The 17089-nt window shown below is 57.0% G+C and overlaps 1 protein-coding gene across 3 annotated transcripts in view; it reads left to right on the plus strand.

Moving 5' to 3' along the window:
- Positions 1–2177: 2177 nt before the first annotated feature.
- Positions 2178–17089, plus strand: part of GALNT9 (polypeptide N-acetylgalactosaminyltransferase 9) — an 80058-nt gene continuing 65146 nt past the window's right edge. The window contains exon 1 of one of the 3 annotated variants that reach the window (XM_077875163.1): positions 2178–2611. In XM_077875163.1, the coding sequence (XP_077731289.1) occupies positions 2371–2611 (241 nt within the window). In that variant the 5' untranslated portion in view covers positions 2178–2370. Of the gene's footprint in view, positions 2612–7848; positions 7919–17089 lie in introns of those variants that run through there. The other 2 variants (XM_077875162.1, XM_077875164.1) reach the window with 2 other exon arrangements.

Here is a 17089-nt window from a genome sequence, read left to right on the forward strand (position 1 = left end):
ATGATACCAGCTTTCATGGCAAATGTGGCTACTGTCAGTCTTACTCTGTTAACAGCCATAGAGGACCCACACTGGTATCTGGCTAAATCTTCCCACTGTGTGTGTTAGCTCTTTGTATTTTTATTCTAAAAGCTATCCTTGTAAAATTGGGAAGCATCCTACAACTTGGCATTTTGTAAACAGAAAAATGCAGTATTTCCTAAGAAGGGACATGGGATTGGCTGTTTATCAAAAACAGACCAGTGTTCATCAAACCTGCTGCATTGTAAGACTCTCCTGATGATTAAAAACAGAATTCCCAGGCTCCTCTCAAAACAAGTGATTTACATGGCAAACAGGCCATAAGGCCCAGTGGCTGTCTCCTTCCTGGTGGGGGTCTTCTGACTTTCTTGAGACAAATGTCCCAAGAAAGAAGAGAAAGTTTTGATGAGGACGAGAAATGGGTATTTTAGCCCTCCCCAGAATCCACCAGGGGGCACAAAATGTCCAACCTGGGTAGTCTGGCCTGCTGGAGGTCATGAAATGTGTGTTAGAGAAGAGAGTGCTGGACCAAGAGCCAGAAGACCCTAATGTCCCCTGACACACAGGTATGAGACACACACACACAGACACAGACTCACACAAATGAGCACACACAGGTACACACAGACACACACAGGTACCCACAGGTACACACAAACACACAGACACACATAGATACACACACAGGTATACACAGACACACAGGTACACACACATGCACACACACGTAGCCAGAACTCCCTGAAGCCCAACATCCTTGTCATATTCATCTCTGTATTGGGGACCCAGCACAAAGTTAGCTCAATAAATGTTCTATCACTTATTTATTCAACAAATATTTACCAAGCACCAACTAAGTGTCAGATACTGTTTCAAGTACCAGGATGCCGCATGAAGCAGACAGGAAGCCCTAACCGGGGTGCTCACCCCACTGTCCGGGGCTGGGGCAGGTTTCCTCTCCTGACCCAGCTGCCTGTCTGTAAATGCCCTCGAGCGGCCCCGGAAGGGGGCGGGGGGCGGGGGGGCGTGGTGGCTAGGGTGGATAACCAGGTTTGCTCTCCCCTGAGGTCTGAGCACCGGATCTGGAGAACCCGAGGCCCAGGGGTCTGAGCCTTTCTGTCCAGTTGGTTGCATGTTTCAGCCTGATGGAGACCCCGGTCCCGCTGAATCCCGGGATAGGTCCACCGGTCCACGAACTCAGCTTCTTCCCCGCCCCCAGCTCCACCGGGGAAAGTAGGGTGGGGGTGGGGGTGCGGGAGGTGGGAGTGGGGGTGGGGTGGGGGAAGGAAGGCCCGGAGTTCGTTCCGTTTGGCCTAAGTAAACGGGGCGACCGCGGAGATGGCTCTGACCCTGTTGTCCGCCCTCCCTTCACAAAGGCACCTCACCCCCGCCCCTCCTCAGGCCCATTCATGCAAACCACACGGCCTCGACCAGGCACTCCCCAAGGCCCCACTTCCCCGGGTCAAGTTTGGGGTTTATTCCAAGCCGAGGGAGGGTCCTGGGAAAGAGGATCCGCGCACCTCCCCTCCGCCCTCCCGCCCCCGCGCCCGCCGCATCCGCGCGGACGTCCTTGGTCTGGGTCTGGGGAGCGCGCGACCCGGCCCCGCCTCGCCCCGCCCCGAGGCCGGCCCGGCTGGGGCCGCGGGAGCTCGCCCGGACCCTGCGCCCCGCGAGCATGGGGCGGGGGTGGGGGGTGGGGGGCGGGCGCGGAGGCCCCGCGTGCATGCTGATGAGCTGGGCGGCCGCGTCACTCCGCACCGGCGCCGTGGCTGCTGGGCTGGCAGGAGCCTCCCGGCGGCCGGAGCGCGCGCCCCGCCCGCGCCTCCCCAGCCTCTCCCGCCTCGGGCCCGCCCGCCGCCTCCCGGGACGGGCCGCGCCCCTCTGCGGGGGATGCCGGCTGCCCCCTGCGCGCGCCGCCCCGGGCAGCCCCTGCGCGGGGACCCACCCCGGGCGGCGGCGGCGGCGGCGGCGGCGGCGGCGGCGGGCGCGCAGGGCCGGCGCGGGCGGTGCTGAACGGACAGCTCCCGGGCGCAGGCGGCGGAGCGCGCGTCCTGGGCCCGCGGCCCCCGCCCGGAGCCCCCCGCCCGCAGCGCCCCCGCCCGCCGCCCCAAGCCCCAGGCTGCAGCCCTCGGGGCCCCGCCCGCAACCCCGTGCCCGCAGCGCCCCCCGCGACCCTGCCCCGGCCCCGCCTGCGCCCTCCTCCCATCCCGCCCGCAGCCCCCGCGGCCCGTGGTCGGCGGGGCTGGCTCATGGTCCCCGAGGCGGCGGGCCAGGCGGAGGCTCCTGTGGCCGCTGGGCCCACGGGGATGCCCCGCGGGTGAGGCAGCCCCCCAGCTCCCAGCCGCGTTCATGGCGGTTGCCAGGAAGATCAAAACTTTGCTGACGGTCAACATCCTGGTGTTCGTGGGCATCATCCTCTTCTCCGTGTACTGCCGCCTGCAGGACCGCTCCGAGGGGCTGGTACAGATCGTGCGCAGCGCCGACGGCCGGATGCGCAGCCGGCACACCAGGGTGGGCGCGCTGGTAGACCGCGAAGCCATCCTACAGCGCCTGGACCACCTGGAGGAGGTGGTCTACAACCAGCTGAATGGTGAGCCGGGCGGCGTTCCACTTGGAACAAAGGGGCTGGACAGAAGGGCTGGAGGGAGGACTGTCCCAGGTGCCGGGAACACCGCCCTGTGCTCCAGCCACTGGAACCCTTGCTGACCCCAGGGCCGGATGGCCAACAACAGGGGCTGGGATTGAACTCCTGTGTTACTCCAGGTGGAGACTGGGTAGGAGGCAGATAGGAAAGAGAAGGGTTCCCTTTAGCAGAGTGCTGGGCTGGATGACCACTCATTCATTCATTCATTCTCCAGTGGACATTTGAACCCCTCCCCCATCACCACACATGAAATGTCTCCAACTTATTCCCTGGGAGAACTTGAAAGAACTTCTCAAGAGGTTGTAGGACTCGCTTTAAGAGCTGGCAGCGCCCAGGCCGGAGCGTGAGGGGGTCTTTGGGGGTGCGGGTCTTGGCTTGGGGTCCTATCTCTCCTGGAGGACGTGGAAACTGGGGGGAGGGCAGTGCTGCCCTTCAGAGGTGGCCTATGCTGTGCTCCTTAATGCCGGTAGGGAAAGGGGCCTCCCTGTGACCTCTCAGCCTACCCAGCCTCCTGTCCTAGGGATACTCAGGGCTCCCTCCAGAAAGTATTGCTGTGGGATGAGTGTGAAGCCAGGAGCTGGTGACTCCTGGACAGATTGAGTTGGGTGTCCGGGAGGAGCTTGGCAGGTGTTTACCCCACAGATGGACCCTGGGCTGTGGTCCTTGGGAGCCCACAGTCCTGGGAAGCAAGCCCAGTTTCTGGTGGGGGGCTCCTGGCTTCTTCCTTGGAGGTGTAAGCTCCCTGTAAGGGTCGGCATCGGTGTTGCTGAGGGTTGGGGCCAGTGGTGGCTGCTGGGAGGAACGGGTATTTTTCCACTGGGATGCAGCAGATGGAAGGAAGTGCCCGCTGCACCCTGGGTTCTCCCTGTGCTGAGGTACAAGGAGGGAGAAAAGTTTGTGTGTTTACCTCATTAGTAGGTTTTTCCTTCTGTTCTGTGCTATTCTGGTCTCTGCATTGGCAGCCCCAGCAAACTTCCTCAGGAAGCGTGGGTAACTGGCTCTGGGTGGAGGCATCTGGGAGTTGGACTGCATGCTCCATCTCTGTGTAAGGGGGTCTTCTTGGGGCTCCTTCTGGGAGGTAGCAGCAGCTTGAGCCACAGAGGCTTAGGGACACCCTGGATGAGGGCACCGTCCCAGCCTCACCTGCTGTCTCTCCAGCACCTAGAACTCCCAGTTCTCCTCCTGGGGTGGCTTTCATGAGTGAGCTCTGTGGCTTTTCTGACCTCTCCTATTCAGCCAAGGCCACGAAGGGAGAAAAGTTTAGTCCAACTGCCACTTGGCTGGTGTGCTGGTGTGATTCATCTCCTAGAAGCTGTGCCCCGGTACCAGCACATAGTTTTATTGAAGTGTATTTGTCAAGGTGTTATGGCCTGGTTTATGGGGAGAACCGGAGGATTATATAAAATCATTGGCAGCACATCCGGTTGTGTAACATCATGACGGCCAGCTCAGCGCTGAGGGCCGCTCCTCATCTCACCCTTCAAGGTGAGAGGGAACCAGGATTCTTGGTGGAAGGGGAGGCCAGGAGTTCTGGCAGACGTTCCTGACCCTAATAGGACATAATGGAACATTCCAGGAAAGCCAATGTCAGCCCCTTGCCCACCCAACCTTTCCCCTCTCTCCTCCCTTACCCACACCTTTTTCTCCACGTGCATCCCTGTCTCTCTGCCTCCCTCTCTGCCTTGTCCCTTTCTAGTCTCTCTGTTTCTGTCTCTGTCTCTGTGTGTCTCTCTGTCTCTGTCTCTCTGTCTGTGTCTCTCCCTGTGTGTCTGTCTCTGTCTGTCTCCCTCCCTCCCTCCTCCTCCCCATTCCCCTCTGATGAGGGTCTTGCTGTCCATTTCTAGGCTGTGTACCCAGCATGGTGCCCCACCCAGGAGTCACTCAGTATTTGTTCCTGGAAGTGATGAGAGCTGATCTCCCCCTTGTCCAGGGTTGGTCCCTAGGGAGGGACAGCACAGGAGTGGGTTGACATTTGTTCACAAGAAGCCATTTGAAAACAGTGGGTACAGGCTCCTCATGTGGCAGGGTGCACAGGGCAGGAGCACTCCCCAAGACTGGCTGTCCGGCTTAGAAATGATCCCTGGGAGTCTCCCCCGAACATAGAAGGGAGGGAAGACACCCAAATGAAGTAATGTAAATGTACATTTCCTCGGCCTTGGGTTCTTCCTGGAAACGTCTCTCCTTGCTTATAGGAGTTGGGGGGAGGAAAGGGTGTCCAGCAGAGTGGGGCCCAGGAATAGGACGTGTTTCCCGCTCCCTTCCTTCAGCCAGTGCCCTTTGTTTGGAATGTCTGATCGGCTTCGGCAAAGATCTAGTGAATGGTGTGTGTAGATCCAAATTCACAGGACGAGGGAGAAAATATTTAAGGAAATGCGATATAGTCACATCCTGCATGTACATGAGTTTGCTTCTAAATTCAGTGCTCAAAACAATAAAAAAATGTTGACAGCCAGAAATCATCCTTCTGAATATGTTCAGTTGCACATAAAGTACAGCATCTGTGGTTGTGTGTGCGCAGCTGGGTCTCATGGACACGTGTTTGAGAGCCTCTGGCTTGACAAGAAGCACAGGGAGGGAAGCGTCCCCACTGGGCCGCCTGGTCTGAAAGCCCTCTGCCCTCAGCGACACAGCCAGTGCTGGGGACCGGGACCAGATGGGCAGCAAGGACTCTCCCCTGCTCCGTGGCTTCCAGGTTCACTTCTTTCTCAGAATGAACCAAGCTGCTGCAAGGCTCTGTCCCCGTTGGTCACGGGCACTACATGGGTACAGGCAGTCACCTGCTTTTGGGCCTCAGGCCCAGTCAAGGCCCAGCCTCCCCCCACTGCAGAGGAGAAGCTGGCTGCCACCTGGTTGCCCTGCTCCTTCCGGGCCTCTGGACACGTCCCTCTGACCATTAGGGACCACGGTTCTGCACGGCACTGGGCCAGTTATGGTGAGGTTTTGGTTGTGGTTGGCTGGCTGCAGCAGAGGGAGGTACTTTCTAAATTTCAGAGTGTACGCGCATTAACTCGACCCACCCCTGCACAAACCTGTGCAGTCGGACGTCAAAGCGTGGTCTGCTATGCAGACAGCAAAGCCCAGGGACAGCACAGCGTGAGGAGGCTGATGAGCAAGTGAGTGACAGTCTACGTTAAAGACAGCACTTACTTTAGAAATGGCCTGCATTTCTACTGTCGTCCAATGGTTCAGCTAAAGTGGCAGATGGTCCAGGGGGTCCTACAGCATCCCGGGCTTCGAGCAGCCCCTGCCGGCCCAGCAGGCCACGTGCCCTCATCTGGGAGAGAGAGGATTTCGACTCTGCTCTCTCCGGAGCTTCACAAACCCACGTATGACTGGTGCCATTTTTACCATATTTGTGCACGATGCCTGCCCCATTATTTTTCTGTTTCGTTCATGGCTCTAACACCAGAGTCTGAGGCCGTACCATGCATGATGTTAGTGCTCCATAAATATTTGCTGAATGAGTGGATCTTTCCCTAAACAATTCATTACTTTTGCTTAAAATGAATGTATTTAAAAAGACAGCTGCAAATCAGCACCACACCCACAAGCAGGAGGTGACCGGAGTGATGAAGACAAGATGTTAGGTTTAAGTTCTGCTGGGTGGTGCTGTTGCTCCAGGACTCTGAGCCCAAGTGCCATCCACACACACCCCCCCCCCCGCCCCCCGCCCCACCCCGCTCCCTGTGATTGAAAAGGGAGACTCCAGAGTGATAGGCACACATCGGGATTGGGTAGCAGGAAACCCTTGGGAAGTCCAGAGACTTTAAAAGGGAATATGTCTCATGGTGGGAGTCGATGTAGTTCAACACTATGTCCTTCTTTCGCCAAAAATCCTGTCTGATGCATACTGTTTGCATCTTAAAAGGATGAGTAAGTCAGCTGGTGAGAGCCTGCAGAAGAGGATGCCTGGGTCGGAGAAGAGTGCCCAAAGAATCCGGGGGCCGCCAGGGTCTGGCTATCTCTGCCACATGCCCCTCGCCCCCACAGTGTGCCTGCCCAACGTGCCCGTCCCTGGGAGCCGGCATGCGGAGAAGGTGCTGCTGTCCCCAGAGAGGTTCTGGGCTTTTCTGTACACAGAAGCAGGTCTGTGGTGGAAATGCTCTGAGATGTTCCACTTGCCAGGGAACGTGTTCCAGCAGAAAACTCCTGTTCCTCGGCGGGTCGGGGCCTCTCCAGGCAGAATTCACCGGTCCACATCCTCCAGAATCCGTGCTATGAGCCACACCATCCCGCATTGCCCATCTCAACTGGCCGCAGCTGGAGAGAAAGTGTGGGTTGTCCACCACATCGTCGAGGGTCTGGCAGGTCTGGCTTCACAAGGGCAGCAGTGCTTACTTGGCTGGCCTTCCGCCCTGTGTCCGCATGACTCCTGCTCTGCGGTTGTTGATTTACCATTGAGAGTGAGAAATGAATGCCCCACTGGAGCTGGGCCTCCTGCGGATGCAGGGCAGGGCTGCGGGCTGCTGCGGTGGAACGGTCTTTCCCACCCTCCCCGCGGCACTTGAACAGTGCTGGCGGCAGCCTCACGCACTCTGACAAGGTGGAGAGCATTTGGTGTTGCCTTTCCCCACCCTCTTTGCCTGTGCTTCCCCATCTGCCGGCCCCATCCAGTCAGGGGGCTCCTCCTGGACTCCTGCACTCCGGCAGACCTAGCCCTCGTGTTTGGGAGGAGGCACAAGGACGCTCCACCCCAGGATAAATACCTCTCTGGCTCTCGGGGTGGGAAGTGGACCTCACCTGGCCTGGCTCAGAGAGGGGATTTGTCTGCAAATCTGCAGCCGCACTTCTGAGGATAATTCATGCAGGCGGCGATCCCACCTCGAAGGGGCGGGCTAAGTGATTGCATTTACAATTCAGCTCCGCAATCTGCATATTTCAAAGCCCCTACTTTCTGAAAGGACAGTGTATCCTTCCTTGGCTGGAAACTCGACAAAAACAAGTCTCTGCATGTTTCCATATCCGGTGTCCCATGGAGATGGGATCCACATCTGGGATCCACAGGATGTCCAGGATGGGATCCACATCTGGGATCCACATCGTAGGGCCAGCGTTCTGCTTCCACAAAGTCCAGATACCCTTGGAGGGGAGGCAGCCAGATGCTGACAGAGAGAGGTGACAAGGGTCCGCAGGGGTGAGGATGGCCAAAGTTGAGATGGTCCCTCCACTGCTTGGCACGGTGACCCGCTGTCGTCGGCATGTCTGGTTGCCATTCACAGGAAGGAGAAATTTGTTTCCCAGGTTGTCTGAAAGGTATTTAAGAGCTGCATGATCTCCCTGTGGCCCCACATCACATGTGTGACTACAGCAAAGCAGACTCCGGTCCTCATGCCGATCTGCTGGGAGGTGGTGGCGCAGGTCAGCAGGGTGGCTCTCACACCCACAGGACACTGTGGACCAACCCCTGCTGGATCATCCCATGACGTGTGACATGCATGCTGGGGACCACAGGACACGTGTGGAGGAGCGTGGTGTGATCTGGAATAGAGGCGGGAGGGGGCCCCTGGCCCTCTGCCCCTCCTGCCCTGGCCTTACCTTCTCCTCTTTGAAGGAAGGTAATGTCTCATTTATCCACGTGTTTAGTAAGCACCTGCTATCCTCCTGATGCCAAGTCTGGATCCATAAGCAGTTGTGATGCAGGTGCCCCCCCCCCCCCCCGTGGGGCTCACATCCTAGGAGGGAGGCTGGCAACTATGGTTGGGTGCCAGGAGAAAGCAGAGGGATGGGGAGGGGGGAAGGTGCGGTGCTCGAGACAGTGCACTGGGTGGAATCATGCCCCAAATTCATGTCTACTCAAGCCCTCAGGATGGCCCCGTATGTGGAGACAGGGTCTTCAAAGATGTGCTCCATTCAGGTGAGGTCATGCAGGAGCAGGTGAACCCTAACCCAGGGAGTTGTAGAACGAAGAGGGGAGGCATGGATGCAGAAGACAGAGTCCACGTAGTGGTGGAGGTGGGGATGGGGGGGTACATCCATGCGCAGAGGATCAGGCCACACCAGGAGCTGGGGACATGGAGAGACGGCCCCTCAGGCTTTGCCTGAAGTTCTGGAAATCATGTCATTCTGTCCAGCTGGTTGGCACATCCATGGTTTCACTTGGGTCCTTGCAATTCAGACGAGACCTGCATGGGGGGCAACTCTGCCAAAAGAAGACCAAGGTCTCCCCAGGGACCACAGGGGCTGGACAGTGCAGGTCTTTTAGCCCCCTGCCTATGGCTCCATGTGTGGCCCCCATCAGGGCTTCTCCCCCCAATGCTGTTGACATCTGTGTGGATCATTCCCGCCTGTGCACTATTGGAAGTCGGTAGATGCTGAGCAGCGGCCCCACTTCCACCCTTGGGTGCTGGTTGGCACACCTGCTGTGCTCACGAAATGGCCAGATGTGGCCTCGTCCCCGAGAGCAAGATCGCCCCTGTGGAGACCCTGTTTTCCCCTGAGGCCGTGGCGGCCAGCTGGCTGGGGTCCAGTCTCTCCCTCTCCAGGCTCACCAGCTCCAGGCTTGGCATCCTCACTGAGAAGTGGGGTTGGTGGGGGCTCCAGAATCCGGGGGTCTTGCAAGGCAAGAGGAACCAGCCTGAGCAAAAGGGTCACCCCTGCCCTTGGCACGGTGGTTAAGCCCACGCTGTCTGGGTATAGGACCTGCTGGCCGCAGAGGAGGCACCACCATGGCCCCTCTTGGCTCCGGACTTGTATAGGCAGCTCATCCAGCTGGGCTCTGTAGCCACCTGTGACTTCTCTTCTCGGCTGACTGATATTTTGGATGAATGATACAGGCTTCCTACTTCGTGTGGTGATAAATCACCTATTTAAGAAGCAAATGTATTTAATTTAAAATGTGCATCGACATGAAGGACACTGTTGAGTGAGCTGATTGAGAGGTCTGCAGGGACACGGATCGCACACAGGGGTGGAGGGAAGACCAGACCTGGGGCCCTGAGCAGCTGACTGTGGGGGCTGGGACAGTGGCCTCCTCTGGGCCACGCACCATGGCTGTAATGGACGGCGGGAGGCTCTCAGTCTGATGATACGTAAGTCGTAAACTAGCCATCAGTGTAACTGCAGTGGGAGAGCCTGGGCTTGCCCTTGGGGCCCTAGCATTTGTCAGCTGTGTGGACTTGGGGGCAGCACCATGGGAGCCTCTGTCTCCTCCAGCTTAAAAGGAGGCTTATTGATTCTGGCTTCAGTTGAGATCTTTGATTTTCAAGTGACAGAAGACTCAGTCCTGAGAGACATAACATTGTGCTCATTGGCCCTTGGGCTACAGGCTGTTGGGCATTAGGTGAGGCTTGAACCAGCAGCCTGGCCCTGTCTGTCTCCCCCGTTAGGAGCATCAGCTTTATTTCACCCCTGGAACCTGGGTCGATCGCGTCTAAACCACAGGACGCTGAGAATGGGGGGGGAGATGAGTTCCCAGAAGGAATCAAGGAAGTAGACAGGGCTCAGAGTTGATAAATGTCTTCTCCTGGTAGCCTCGCTGGTCCACTGGGCGGGTTCAGTGTCCACTCTCCCTCTCCATACAAAGCGTATCACATGTGGGCGTGCTGGCTGGCAGATGCGAGTGATGTCCTGCCGGGACGCCCCTCAGAGATGCACCTGCCCCTGTGGACCTCATGCTTGCTTGGGCTGGAGCTTCAGGGATGCAGTGATGAAGCAGGCAGAAGGCCCCACCCCTGACCAGCAGCAGGCAAGCCATCACCACGACTGCCCCGGCCAAGTGTGGGCTAGGTCACCTCCTGGGAGATGGTGACAGCGCCCATCTGGGACCTGCCCGAGAGATCTAGGTGGCGCCCAGGGGTCAGCCAAACCTGGTTGTCCTTGCAAGAGCTCCTGCGTAGTATGGACTCGAACATCTTTTCTTGCACCAATTCCATGTCAACTGTGTATCCCCAGGAGACCAAGGTCCTTGTATTGGGGGTTGGACCTGAAAGACTGGGGTGGAGGGGCCAGTGGGCCCTCAGGAGCCCCACCTCCTAGGCTCACCTGCCTGGCCACCCGGTCAGGTCAGGTCTGATGTGCACCTGTCACATGGGCCTTCCCAGAGGGCTCAGGAGCCTCAGTGGTTGGCTTTTCATTCTTTAGTAAATAAGCCAAGAATGATTGTTCCTTAAAATGCCCATCCCAGGGCCTGGCAGTGCACCAGGGAAACAGTGCAACGAGGTGTCAGGCCTGCAGCAGGTCCTTGTGGAGCAGCCCCCGTGGGGCCCTGGTTAGAAGTGGGACTGGGCTGGAGGGCCCAACTGGGCAGGGGCGAGGGGGTACAGGGGATACGGTAGGGGGCGTGGTGGGAGGTGGGGGACGTGGGAGATGTGGAGCATGGGGGATGAGTGCCGGGGTGAAGCCCTGGCTGTGGGGTCCTAGCTGTGGGTGGGCTGTCTTGCCTGGACCAGATGCCTGGGAGGCATGGAGGGGCCGGGGCCACATGTATTAAGGTGTATTAAGAGAGCAAGAGGGAAGAAATCTCAAGGCGAGCTGACTGAAACTGCAGCGCATCTTAGATGTTTGTAACACTTTCCACCTGGTGCAGCACCTCCTGAGCTCACAAAAAGACAGGGCATCTGCAGAAACGTTGGTTCTCTAGGATGGTGGGCTGGGTGGCGGGGTGCATTTGGAGTCGCCTATAGACACCTTCTTTCAGGCCATTAGGGCCTCTTCCACGACGTGGACGAAGGTAGGCCAGGTTCTCAACTACTGTGCAAGGGCGTTAGGGGCTGCAGTGGACGTTGGTCTGAGGTCCCCCACCTGGTGTCGGCCCCCAGAATGATGCACAGGAGGATGGTGTTGACCTGGTCCACTCTGAACGCTTGGGAGTGCTGCTGATACGTAGCAGGCCCCTCAGCACTCGGTGGTCAGCATGTTGGGTGCCACACGTCCACAGCGTGCAGCCTGTGGGAGTCAGTGACCCACAGGGTGGCTCTGCCTGTGGCCCGAGTCTAGCTGAGGCCTTCAATGCATCTGGGGCTGAAGCCCCCGCTGACCACCATCCGTGTTCAACCCTTCAGCAAACACTGAGCACCTGCATGTTCAGGCAGAGCCAGAGCCCCATGGACACAGCAGCAAAGCCATGCGTGGACCCCACCCTTGAGGATCCTGCGTCCCCTGAGGAGGCATGGGAGGCTGAAAGAGAAGCTCATTTAATCTCCTCTTGCTTAAGTTAGCACTTAACTGAGCTGCACAGCACAGCACCCAGGAATTCTGTGGGCCCAGGAGGTCAGAGTCCACTGTTCTCTCTGTGCTGCAGTTGGGTGTCCTCAGGGCTGCTCCTGGTGGAGGCACCAGGGGCAGGATTCCCGGCGTGGAGGCCTCTGCTTCCTGGGCCAGGCCCACCCTCCATCCGCAGGCCAGCAGCCCCGGCCTCCGTCTTCCATGTGAAAGGTCCCTGTGATGCGCCTGCCTGCCCGGTAACCCAGGACCCCCTCCCCAGCTCCCAGTCAGCTGATCCACAGCCTTACCCTCCTCACCGTGTAACTGAACACATTCTCGGGCTCTGGACCTGGAACACGGACATCTTGGGAGCCCGTTATCCTGCTGACCACAGCAGGCAAACTATATGGACACTTGAATACTGACAAACGCTAAGGAGCAAAATAAGGTAGAGAAGGACAGTGTCAGTGGGAGGCCCCGGCATCTTTGCTGGATGCCCAGAGACGGCCTCAGGGAGAGAATGAGGTGTAAATGAAGACTGAAGTGAGAGTAGGTCACTCAGGGGTGGCGGGAAATGCTCCCAGCCCAGCAGGTGCCAAAGTCCTGGGGCAGCATTGCCCAGTGCATGGGCGGGATGGCTAGAGAGCTGGCTGTGGGGATTGTGCTGGAGACAAATCTGGGAGCCGTGGGAGTCCACTCAGGCTGCCGTTAGCGTCTGCCACAGACCGGGCGACTTACACAACAGATGTTTGTTGTCTCAGGGTTCTGGAGGCTGGAAGCCCAGGGTCAAGGTGCTGGCAGCTCTGGGTTTTGGTGGGAACACTCCTCCAGCTTGCAGATGGCCTTTTCTTTGTGTGCACACATTCTGTCTTCCTCTGCGAGGTCAGTCTTCACACTGTCCTGCCACCAGCTGGCAGGGCGCTGGTGACCCAATAAAGTCAGTTTAGTGGACGGGGTGGGCAGAGAGAAATCAGACCCAGCGAGCTGCTCTGCGGTGACCCAGGAGACGTGGGCCTGGATGGCAGGCGGCACCCCTGGCCTCCACCCGCCCGATGCCAGAGGCACCCACTTTCCCTGCTTGTGACAACCACAGCATCCAATGTCCCCAGGGTCATCCCCTCACCGAGAACGGGCAGGTACAGGTCGGCAGGTACAGGTCGGTGCAGCAGACAGAGCAGGGAGGGTATTTCCGATTGGAGGGAGCACCAGGGCGCGGGTGCATGGGGGGAGGAGTGCATGAGAGGCCGGTTTTGTGGCAGCAGATGGGTGGGAACTCTGAGGTTCTTTTCCAATTCTTCCATTTTCTGAGGAAGGCAGGAAGCGAGGCCACCAGCTGAGAATGGAGGTTCACAGCACCCCCCCTTTCTAAAACCCGGCTATAGCCTGAAATGGAGGTTTAAAAAGCAAGCATGTGTTAGGTTGTGTTCTGGCTTTGGCTCTGATAGGGGGCGTGAGAAAGTGCGTGTCAGGTGAGGGGAACCCCAGGCACCGGGAGGACAGCACCCTTCTGCGTGATGGATGTAGGTGGTCAGTGTTCACTTTGTAGGGGCCAGGTGCGGGGGGGCTTGGGATGGGAGCAGGCCTGGGAGAAGGTCTGCAGGGAGCGGGGTGCAGTTGGATCCACCTTGGCCCCATCCACATAGCTTGGCTCCCTCCTCAACCCCCCAGGTGATTCCATCCTGGTGTTTGCTGGGGGGACAGGTGGGAGGCTGGGGAAACATACAGCAGGCTCTTGGGTGGGGTGCATCTCCTAGGGAACCTTCTCAGGAGGAAGGCTGCTCCCTCCCCAAGCTGGCCTCCTCCCAACTGCCATGTTTCCCAGTGAGACCCCAGGAACGGGCTTGCTCATAGCCCACCCTAGGCTGTCGGGTGCACAGCCGTCCTAGGTGTTTTCCCGCACACCTGGTGGTGACAGCAGTGGATGGAGGTGCCACTTGAGTGCCCGGAGCCCTGCCACGACACCCCTGTGGCAACCTGGGAAGGCGATGGTCCTCCCATCACTGGGCCAAGGCAGGTCAGGCATTGCCAGAGGTGGGATTGGAATCCAGGCATGTCTGGCTCTGGGGTCCCTGCCCTGTGCACCTCCCTGGAGACTGGTGAGAACATTAGCTTAGATCAGCGGCAGGTATTATAGCTCCTGCCTCTTACAGCAAGAAAAGGGACTATTTTTATTTTTAACAGAATAGTTTGGTCAGATCAGCTCTGTGTGTAGCCCCTGTCTGAAACCAGCAAGCTTTGATTTCATTTCTGAGAAACAGGCTGGCGTATGCAGGGACTATTTTCACAGCATTTCGAGCAGATTGTGGAAAATGCCTGTTAATATTCTGGTGCTTGAGCACTTAGCAGTGGACAGGGAAGCAAACCAGCTTATCTTAATTGGTAGGAGGAGAGTGCTGTGGTTAAAATGTGGGCTGCCAGTGGAGGGTGGGCACCACCCCACCTCTTACGGCGAGGTCAGGTTTCTTCTTGCTTGGAGCTTCTTCGCCTGTGAGGTGGGTTCCAGTCACATTGTCTCATGGTGTTGCTGCCAGAATTGAGCAAGGGGAACGTGCAAAGGTCTTGGAGCACTGCCCAGCCTGTGGTCTCCATTCAGTAGGATGAGTGGCTGACATGGCTCAGCCTATTCACCCCCAGTGCATCTATCTTCCCAGCCAACCCCACCTGACCAAGCCCATAGTTCCTTTCCTGATCAGCCCACCCTGCTGAGAAATGCATGGTGCTCAGGCTTCCTCAGGAAGTCGGGGAAGGGCATCAGGGAGTGGCTTAATCCATTCACACTTCTTTCACAGAAAGCTGTCTGTTGTGGAGCATAATAGGGTGCTCAGAGCATGGTGCCTTCCTCCAAGAGTCTACAGCCAAGTACTAGCAATGCAGAAATTCAGAGGAGCACAAGAGGGGGGACCATGTTGATGGGGATGGCCAGGGGGACTTCATGGAAGGGGAGGCGTTTGAGCTACATAAGGAGTTACATGGATCTGGGTCCAACCTCCAACTGGGTGGCCTTGAGCAAGTCACTTCCTCTCTCTGAGCCTTGGTTTCCATGTCAGTGAAATAGGAAGAATGATTATCCTTCTGAATTTTGAGGAGATTACATAAGATAATACATACGAATGGGGCACCTGGGTGGCTCAGTTGGTTAAGTGTCTGCCTTCTACTCAGGTCATGATCTCAGGGTCCTGGAATTGAGCCCCAAGTCAGGCTCCCTGTTCAGCAGGAGTCTGCTTCTCCCTCCCCCTTGCCCCTCACCCCTGCTCATGCTCCCTGTCTCTCAAATAAATAAATAAAATCTTAAAAAAAAAAAGATAATGCATACAAAGTGTTTAGCCAAGTGCCTGACACATAGCTGGTCCTCAGAAATATGAGCAAAGGAAGAAAAATAGTTGAAATTGGGCAGTATTTGAACAGATGGGTAGCATGATGCCTGGCACATAACACATTCTTAATAAATATTTGTTCACTGGATAGGTGGAAGGATGTTTGAGTGGATGGATGAGTGTGTGGGTGGATGGATGGGTAGATGGATGGGTGGATGGGTGGATAGATGATGGACAGATGAGTAGATGAGTGGGAAGGTAGATGGGTGAGTGGTTGATGGAGGGATGATGGTTGGGTGGTTAGATGCTTGGATGAGTGGGTGGGTGGGTGGATGGATGAGTAGATCAGTGGGTAGATGGATGGATGGATGGATGGATGGATGAATATACAGGTAGCTAAATGGAGGGATGGATGGATGGATGGATGGATGGATGGATGGATGGATAGGTAGATGGGTGGATGAATGGATGAATGGATGGATGAGTGAGTGGGTGGATGAATAGATGGATGAGTGGTTGGGTGGCTAGATGCTTGGATGAGTGGGTGGGTGGGTGGATGGATGAGTAGATCAGTGGGTAGATGGATGGATGGATGGATGAATATACAGGTAGCTAAATGGAGGGATGGATGGATGGATGGATGGATGGATGGATGGATAGGTAGATGGGTGGATGAATGGATGAATGGATGGATGAGTGAGTGGGTGGATGAATAGATGGATGAGTGGTTGGGTGGCTAGATGCTTGGATGAGTGGGTGGGTGGGTGGATGGATGAGTAGATCAGTGGGTAGATGGATGGATGGATGGATGAATATACAGGTAGCTAAATGGAGGGATGGATGGATGGATGGATGGATGGATGGATGGATGGATAGGTAGATGGGTGGATGAATGGATGAATGGATGGATGAGTGAGTGGGTGGATGAATAGATGGATGAGTGGTTGGGTGGCTAGATGCTTGGATGAGTGGGTGGGTGGGTGGGTGGATGGATGGATGGATGAGTGAGGGGATGGATGATGGATGGATGGGTGGATGGACGGATGGCTATGGGAGGAGATCCTGCATAGTGAGAAAAGCCAAACATTGAGAAAGGGAAGCAAATATCCTGAATGGCTAAAGGAGGACAGAAGGGCAGGAAGGCAAGTTGGGTCTAAACGCACCTATGTACAGACAAGTGTAGGTCTGATAGCCTTGTGTCCAGTGAGGCCCTGACAGAAAGGTGTCCCTGCTGGGGGCAGAGACATGGAACCATAGGCACTGCTACCAGGGGCAAGAAGCCCTAGCTGCCCCCTGAGAACAGGGGTGTGGGGCATGTTCTCCCTCCCAGGGCTGTAGAACACAGATGAGGAGAAAAGACAGCATAGGTGTTTTAGTCTTGCAGAAATCATGTGGCCAGATTCTAGACCTTCCCCATCTCCTCTCTCCTGAGAGTCCTGCCAGGCATTGGAAGGGCAGACCCCCAACCCCGGCCTCTCCATCCCTGACCTGGGGCCTTTGGGGTCAGAAGGACCCAGGAGGTAGGGACCTGTCCGGCACTCAGTGAGGGCCAGCTTAGATCAGGTATTCTTTACTCTGCCCCCACCCCCAGACAGGCCCTGGACTGTCTCCTCTGGCCCAGGATGTTGCCAACCAGTGAAGGCCCTGTGGCTGGAGGGGACCCTGGGGAATAGAGGGGAGCCCCTGGGGGGAGTGTGGATCCCCTAAGGGAGCACTGTCACCTTAACTCAGATGGGGAAACTGAGGCACACGAAGCTTGAGTATTTTGCCCACAGTCAGTACATGGGTGAAAGTGGGGTTTGAGTTGTGGCAGCTTGGCTCTGGCACCCAAGCAGAAGGGACCCAAGTGTTTGCCTTGGAACCATGAAGGATGTGTTGCTGCCCCCTGAGCTCAGGTCTGGGGAGGTCAGGATGGAGCAGGCCACAGGACACTCCACACCCTCACACGCTTACAAGGTGAGAGCGAGAG

Source organism: Canis aureus, chromosome 27, assembly GCF_053574225.1.
Source record: "Canis aureus isolate CA01 chromosome 27, VMU_Caureus_v.1.0, whole genome shotgun sequence".
Taxonomy (NCBI): domain Eukaryota; kingdom Metazoa; phylum Chordata; class Mammalia; order Carnivora; family Canidae; genus Canis; species Canis aureus.